The 8144-nt window shown below is 39.2% G+C and overlaps 1 protein-coding gene across 1 annotated transcript; it reads left to right on the top strand.

The window, feature by feature from the left end:
* The first annotated feature begins 1210 nt into the window (after nucleotides 1-1210).
* Nucleotides 1211-4022, top strand: LOC106579126 (receptor activity-modifying protein 1). Its single transcript, XM_014158711.2, has 4 exons — nucleotides 1211-1412; nucleotides 1888-1941; nucleotides 2361-2514; nucleotides 3488-4022. The coding sequence occupies exons 1-4, from the start codon at nucleotides 1376-1378 to the stop codon at nucleotides 3732-3734; spliced, it is 492 nt and encodes a 163-aa protein (XP_014014186.1). The 5' UTR covers nucleotides 1211-1375; the 3' UTR covers nucleotides 3735-4022.
* The last annotated feature ends 4122 nt before the right edge of the window (nucleotides 4023-8144 follow it).

The raw sequence follows: 8144 nt of genomic DNA, 5'->3' as shown, positions 1-8144 counted from the left end.
GTTTGGAGTCATTTAGCAATGTCCTTGTTTTTGAAAGAAAAGCCAATTTTTTGTCCATTAAAATAACCTCAAATTGATCAGAAATACAGTGTAGACATTGTTAATGTTGTAAATGACTATTGTAGCTGGAAACGGCAGATTCTTTATGGAATATCTACATAGGAGCACAGAGGCCCATTATCAGCAACCATCACTCCTGTGTTCCAATGACACGTTGTGTTAGCTAATCCAAGTTTATCATTTTAAAAGGCTAATTGATCATGAGAAAACCCTTTTGAAATTATGTTAGCACAGCTGAAAACTGTTGTTCTGATTAAAGAAGCAATAAAACTTGCCTTCTTTAGACTAATTGAGTATCTAGAGCATCAGCATTTGTGGGTTCGATTACAGGCTCAAAATGGCTAGAAACAAATAACTTTTCTGAAACTTAGCAGTCTATTCTTGTTCAGAGAAATTAAGGCTATTCCATGCGAGAAATTGCCAAGAAACTGAAGATCTCATACAATGCTGTGTACTACTCCCTTCACAGAACAGCGCAAACTGGCTCTAACCAGAATAGAAAGAGGAGTGGGAGGCCCCGGTGCACAACTGAGCAAGAGGACAAGTACATTAGAATGTCTAGTTTGAGAAACAGACACCTCACAAGTCCTCAACTGGCAGTTTCATTAAACAGTACCCGCAAAACCCCAGTCTCAACATCAACAGTGAAGAGGCGACTCCGGGATGTTAGCCTTCTAGGCAGAGTTGCAAAGAAAAAGCCATATCTCAGATTGGCAATAAAAAGAAAAGATTAAGATGGGCAAAAGAACACAGACACTGGACAGAGGAATTCTTCCTAGAAGGCCAGCATCCCAGAGTTGCCTCTTCACTGTTGACGTTGAAACTGGGGTTTTGAGGGTACTATTTAATGAAGCTGCCAGTAAGGAGTCAGTGGGGAGTGGATGTGGGAAGGGTTAAAAACGGAGATTGCTATGTGCCTTTAGAGCAGGGGTGGGCAAACTGTTTGGGCAAACTTCTTGGTGTAGGTTAAAGTTGCCCCTAAACGCTGGTCTTGGGTCAGCTTTGCATTTCCCCTGCTAATGGTTAAGGTTGGGATTGAGGAAGGGGAAGCTTATCATAGATCTGTACCTAGGGGAAATGTCACCCCAAAGTCGGTGACCATCGAGCCATGGAATCAACATCAACAGAACAGTAGGATGTTACGTCAGCACTTTTCTGTGAACAATGGCTGGAAAAACATGGGTGGGCTTAGGTCTCGCCCTTTACCCACTCCTGTTCATTTCAGAGGAGAACAGCGTATTGACACTCTTGGCTGCTACTCACTGGTCCTTGAGTTTAATTTGGCTCTGAGGCTCTCCAGTGTCCTCTCTCCACCATGATCTTCCTACTGCTCTTCCCTGTCCTTGTCTTAGGTATGTATCCTATGGTAACACTTTACTGAAAGTTAACAGGCATGTTCAAGCCCTTATAATGTGTTATGTATTTTTATGTGGCTAATATACTGTATGGGGAGCTGTTATTTAGTCAAAATCATTTTAACAAGATCATAAGACATAAAGGGGTCAAGCATGCTTATGACAAGTCTTACAATACATTATTGATGTATTATAATATTTTAAACCTTTTGCTATTAAGTGTCTGTTGTCTGGGTGGTGTGTGAGTGATAAGACAAGACTTCTGATATAATGTTATTGGTGGTTTCTTGTTGCTGCTTCTTCTTGTTGCGTAGCTGCCTTGTCACGGTGGTGTAATCAAAGGTGTAATTAAGCCAAACTCTGTATGTTAGTGGGAGTAAGAAGACATACTTGAAGGCATATTTGACCACACATGACAATGCACTACCATGTTCTTTTAACACAATAATGTTAAACACCTCTTAATTTCCAGGTGAAATTCAATTACAAAGCAATGTCTCATCCAATGTAACATTTGAAGATAATGGTAAGTGCTCAAATGATCTTTAATGCCTTTTACTTACCTTTGAAAAATAATAGTACCTAATTCAAATGCATGATGTATCTTCCTAATCAATTTGTATTGTATTGTACCTTGCGGTTGGATTTTTTTCCCAAATCAACAGTTCAAATACACAAATATATATATATATATATATATATATATATATATTTTTTTTTTTTTTTTTTTTAAATACATTATTTGATAAGGTACTAGGTGTCAGAATGTGACACACTTCTATCCTTTTACCCTGGCCAGATAGTGTCAGCCCAACATTGCAACAATACTGTATACATACCTGATTTCATCTATGCATAGGTAATAAAATGGATAGGTGGATTATAAATGGGGTAAAATGTGTCATGATGGTGTAAGATATATATTCTCTCTGGTTGTACCCCTAGAACGTTTTCAGGAGCAGGAGCATTTCCATGTTTTTAGCCACTGCAATGAGGACCTCCTGGGGAAATACAGCTTATTAATATGCTGGGATCAGTTTCACTCTGAAATGAAAGACATCAACAAGGAACTCTGGTGTGAATGGGACCAAGTCATCAGGTATACCTAAATGTTGCTTTCTGACTAAATGTTACTTTCAAACATTATATGCTTACTACTCTTTGACTCTATTTACACTTAGTATTAAAATGCGATCTACATCCAGAATACAGAACCAAATAACTAAAATGCATGTTAATACCAAATGTGATCAGATCTGGTTCATTTTTACATTACATATATAGTTCCATCGCAAATTCATTGTTTGACTTCCTGTTTTAGATGTAATCTACATCACCATTATTGGTTGAATCACATCAAACTGTTAGATTATTGGTTCAATCTCCTTACATTAGTTATAACTGGTTAAAACAACCTGCACAAACTTTACTACTTACAATGATCTCTTTGGTTCCATTGGTGCTGAAGTAGTTTCATACTTGGACTCATAGAACAAATAGTTTTATCTCTATACTTGGACCTCTCTCGTTAGACCTCTTCCTCTTTCAACGTAAACAGTAACAGCACATGGAGTTACATGAAATAGAATAGTTGAATTAAGTGCCTCTAAAGCAGGGGCAGAGGAAAAGCATTCAGTCACTTTGTCGGCAAGTAATCATTAGTTGACAGTGGGCGAGAGGGACACACTTGGTACGGTGCTTCCTTTGGTAGGCTCGATGATGATAGATACTTCCCAGCTCCACTTTGAGAGAGATGGAGCATGCAGTAGAGGGTGTGTAGAGGCTATACACACTCTGCAACACACACGGGCTCGCACACAGGCAGGCACACAGGCAGGTGTGCATGCACACTCTCTTTACCATTCTTCAACTTTCAAATATTACGACAATTACCATGATAGTAGCAATATCTGATAATACATAACCAATTTAATCTTGCTCTAAAAAATAAAGAATAACTCAAGTCCCCAATAGTCTTCATTGAGTGAAAACCTATAATTACTGAAAAATGTGTTAGCTAACAGAGTTACTCTGCATTTACTGTAAAACTTGACTTGATCTCTCCACGGCAGACCATACAATGAGCTGACCAAATGTATCGAGAGCCTGACCACCTACTTAGGATGCTACTTCCCGAACCAAGTGGTGCAAGACTTCTTCATCCAGATCCATTCCAGCTTCTTCCAGGCATGTCCGGAGGAGGAGGAGTTATTTCCTGATGCCCCCTCCGGTGTTGTGCTCACCCTTACCCTCATTCCAGTCAGTCTCATCCCCATCCTGGTTTTCCTAGTGGTCTGGAAGAGCAAGATCTGCGACTAAGTTGGAAATGTTGAATGTGTGCTGTTTGAATGTGTCTTAGGTCCCTTCCTGAAACAGCCCCTAACAATAATTCCCTCTATTTTCTTATAATGTGTTTATTTTTTAAATATTTGAATTGTATGTATATTAACATTGTTTCTATTTGTATACTTGTAATGTTGCAAAATACATTTATTTCTTTCTTTCACAAAAAAATTATCATAATTGTATCTATTCTGAAACAACCCCATGTCAATATATTTATATTGTAATACAGTATAAGGGCAATAAGTACCTACAATTAATTTACTGTAGATGGTCTGTAGTCATATTTACTTTTTACTATATGTAATTTAAGCCACTGGGGTTGCTCTTCAAAAGGGGTCCCGCACATTTAGCTGTCATGTACACTGAAATAAAACTAAACCACAAAACAAATGGACAGAAATAATATCCACAACAGTCCCATAGTATAAAAGTGAAAAGGGGGCCGGATATCAACTGCAACTACAGGGACATCGTGTTTTCTGGACCCTTTTTTGACCCTCCCCTAATCCCAGTGTCACTATAGCTCGTGCTATACCTATACATTGTCTTCCCTTGGTCTCCTGCTTGGAGGTTCTAGGGAATGATACAGATAAGGTATATAGCAGCCATTAACACTGAATCAATCTTTCAGAACACTGTTTGTTTACCTTATGCATGAGAGTGAATGCGTGGTAGATACATTGTAGTATCATCAGACCTGGGTCATACATATGAGTCAAATACTTGAGATGCACTTGATTGAGTTTACAATGCGACCAATGGAATAGTCCCAAAAGAGCAAACCCCAGGCTTAATCAAATGAAAGTATTTGACCCAGGTCCGGTAATTTGGTCAGAGGTCAGCTTCAGCCAGCCCAATTTCCTACTGAACCCCCCTGGGTGACTGTCATATAGTCAGTGAATAATATAACATACTGTGCTCAGCCAACCAAACCTGCTATTGGTCTGTTGGAATGTTCATTGTGTGCTGCTAAATATCTCTGTTGGAGCACTGCCTAACACTGGGAATCAATGAAGTGCATGCAACTCAGTCATGTCATACAGCCAGTTGTTGATACCCAAGATCTTTAGGCAGTAGTCCAGTCCTGGATCGGGACTTCTAGTGCTGTGGTACCTGCACAAACTAGCCTTTTATTACACTATAATTTAGTGCAATAGCAAATGTACCTTTACTTTCAATGCTAAGACTACTGTTGTATGATGTTTCCTGTGCTGGTGTGGTTGTGACGAGGCGAGTATATCAAGTAACTTGAGTTACAGAGAGGGGTAACTTATTATTTGAATAATCAAGAAGCTAGTTCTCATTGTTTTTCTGAATGAATACAGTGGCTCACCATGGGCCAATCCAGTTGCATTGTCGAGAGAGAGAAAGATTAAGTGGTTGTTTGAATAACGATAGCCTTGTTAACTTTCACATAGTTATTAGTTCAGTGGGGAAATGCGGATTGCTTGGAACAGGGCAAATTATTTTGGGTGATTAAACCTTAGAGAAAGAGCATTCTCTCTCTTATCTAAACTCACCGTTTCACCCACTGTTGTGGTTAGATGCACTGCTGACAGTCAGCCGTTTGACATTTCACAGTTGTATGGTGAGGCTATGTCGAGATGGCATAAGGCGCCACCTACTGTCTCAAAGTTGTAAAGACGACCCCAGTCAACTGTATGCAGTTTGGTACAGTATACGCATACAGGTAACTGCCAAAATAAAGGAAACACCAACATAAAGTGTCTTGGGGCATCGGGCCATCCACCACAAGACAGAACAGCTTCAATGCACAATGGCATATAGTCTACAAGTGTCTGGAACTTTATTGGAGGGCTGTGACACTTCTTCCATGAGAAATTCCATAAATTGGTGTTTTGTTGACGGTGGTGGAAAACGCTATACAAGGCTCCGCTCCAGAATCTCCCATAAGTCTTGAATTGGGTTGGGATCTGGTGACTGAGACGAACATGGCATATTATTATTCATTATTAATAATATTTTTTTTAAATAAAAAAATATTCATTTTCATGCTCATCAAACCATTCAGTGTCCACTCATGCCCTGTGGTTGGGGGGCATTATCATCCTATGGGGGCATAGCCATGCTAGCCAAAATGGCCAAAATATTGATGGGATGTTAATTGCTTAATTAACTCAGGAACCACACCTGTGTGAAAGCCCCTGCTGTCAATCTACTTTGTATCCCTCATTTACTCAAGACTTTCCATTATTTTGGCAGTTATCTGTACATATTTCATTCTACCAAGTTTCAACTACAAATACAAATAGTTTGTCATTGTTGGAGTAAGTTTTGGGTCTACTGTATTAACATATATTTTTCTCAATTTTAATTTATTTTATTATAATGATGAAAATGCAAGAAAAGGAAACATGTCAAATAAGATAAAAGTATATTTGAATGTAGATACCTTTGGTTATGCCCACCATGGATGAAATCTCCATATCTTACATAAGTATAACTGACTTACTAAATATCTTAAACCCAAACTATGATTTCCTACATGTATAACATGGAGTGTAAATGAGGATGTCAGTGTAAAACACACTAAATACACTAGCTTACAGAGAAAAATAACAGAGAAACCAAATACCAGTCCACAAACAAGTCTCCCCGTCCTGTTTAAGGGAGAGCCATGGGGGGTAATAAACAGCATTATAAATGTTTCACACCTCCAAACTGGACCATTCACTGTAACATTAGTCTGAGGTACCTTTAACTGTCTACAAGTGTCACATCCTGACCTTAGAAAGCTGTTATTTTCTATGGTAGAGTAGGTCAGGGCGTGACAGGGGGGGTTTTCTAGTTTAGTTTTTCGATGTTGTCAGGTTCTAGTTTTGTATTTCTATGTTGGGTTTTGTTTGGGATGATCTCCAATTAGAGGAAGCTGGTCCTCATTGTCTCTAATTGGAGATCATACTTAAGTAGGGGTTTTTCCACCTGGGTTTTGTGGGAGATTGTTTTTGAGTACGGTTATGTTAACGCTGCGTCACGGTTTGTTGTTGTTGTTGTTGGTATTCAGTTTATTTATATGTATTGCATAGTTTCACAGTGTAAATAAAATGTGGAACGACACACACGGTGCACTTTGGTCCGCTCCTTCCTACGACAACCGTGACAACAAGGATCTTCTATTTCCCCTCCAGTTTGTGGATGTTTATTCTCAGATCCCTCTATATTTATTTAATATTTATCCATATGTACTGAATATCTATCCCTTCAACACAATATGAAGACAGAACCAAAGACCCACCAACACACGGTAAGTCATGTTTTCTTGTGGGCCTGCAAGCACTACAAGATAGACCTACATGCTGAAGTATAGGCTACTGTTAACATGACTGTTCCTGATACTTCTCCTGTATCTGCAATTAATATACAGTTAAAGACTGGAAGTTTACATACACCTTAGCCAAATACATTTAAACTCAGTTTTCCACAATTCCTGACATTTAATCCTAGTAAAAATTCCCTGTTTTAGGTCAGTTAGGATCACCACTTTATTTTAAGAATGTGAAATGTCTGAATAATAGTAGAGAACGATTTATTTCAGCTTTTATTTCTTTCATCACATTCCCAGTGGGTCAGAAGTTTACATACACTCAATTAGTATGTGGTAGCATTGCCTTTAAAATGTTTAACTTGGGTCAAACGTTTTGGGTAGCCTTCCATAAGCTTCCCACAATAAGTTGGGTGAATTTTGGCCCATTCCTCCTGACAGAGCTGGTGTAACTAAGTCAGGTTTGTAGGCCTCCTTGCTCGCACATTTTTACTGTTCTGCCCACATTTTCTATGGGATTGAGGTCAGGGCGTTGTGATGGCAACACCAATACCTTGACTTTGTTGTCCTTAATCCATTTCGCCACAACTTTGGAGGTATGCATGGGGTCATTGTCCATTTGGAAGGCCCATTTGCGACCAAACTTTAACTTCCTGACTGATATCTTGATGTTACTTCAATATATCCACATCATTTTCCTCCCTCATGATGCCATCTATTTTGAAGTGCACCAGTCCCTCCTGCAGCAAAGCACCCCCACAACATGATGCTGCCACCCCCATGCTTCACGGTTGGGATGGTGTTTTTTGGCTTGCAAGCCTCCCCTTTTTTCCTCCAAACATAACGATGGTCATTATGGCCAAACAGTTGTATTTGTTTCATCAGACCAGAGGATATTTCTCCAAAAAGTACGATCTTTGTCCCCATGTACAGTTGCAAACCGTAGTCTGGCTTTTTTATGGCAGTTTTGGAGCAGTGGCTTCTTCCTTGCTGAGTGGCCTTTCAGTTTGTCGATATAGGACTCGTTTGATTGTGGATATATAGATACTTTTGTACCTGTTTCCTCCAGCATCTTCACAAGGTCCTTTTCTGTTCTGGGA

This window comes from Salmo salar, chromosome ssa19 (assembly GCF_905237065.1).
Source record: "Salmo salar chromosome ssa19, Ssal_v3.1, whole genome shotgun sequence".
Lineage (NCBI taxonomy): Eukaryota > Metazoa > Chordata > Actinopteri > Salmoniformes > Salmonidae > Salmo > Salmo salar.
This window is presented reverse-complemented; position numbering and strand designations above follow the sequence as displayed.

What these genes read in the sequence shown, in the direction of transcription:
- LOC106579126 (XM_014158711.2), top strand. Translation starts at nt 1,376, where the DNA reads ATGATCTTCCTACTGCTCTTCCCTGTCCTTGTCTTAG. An exon ending in CTTCCCTGTCCTTGTCTTAG is followed by an intron (nt 1,413 to 1,887) that starts GTATGTATCCTA and finishes CTTAATTTCCAG; the next exon opens with GTGAAATTCAATTACAAAGC. An exon ending in TGTAACATTTGAAGATAATG is followed by an intron (nt 1,942 to 2,360) that starts GTAAGTGCTCAA and finishes TTGTACCCCTAG; the next exon opens with AACGTTTTCAGGAGCAGGAG.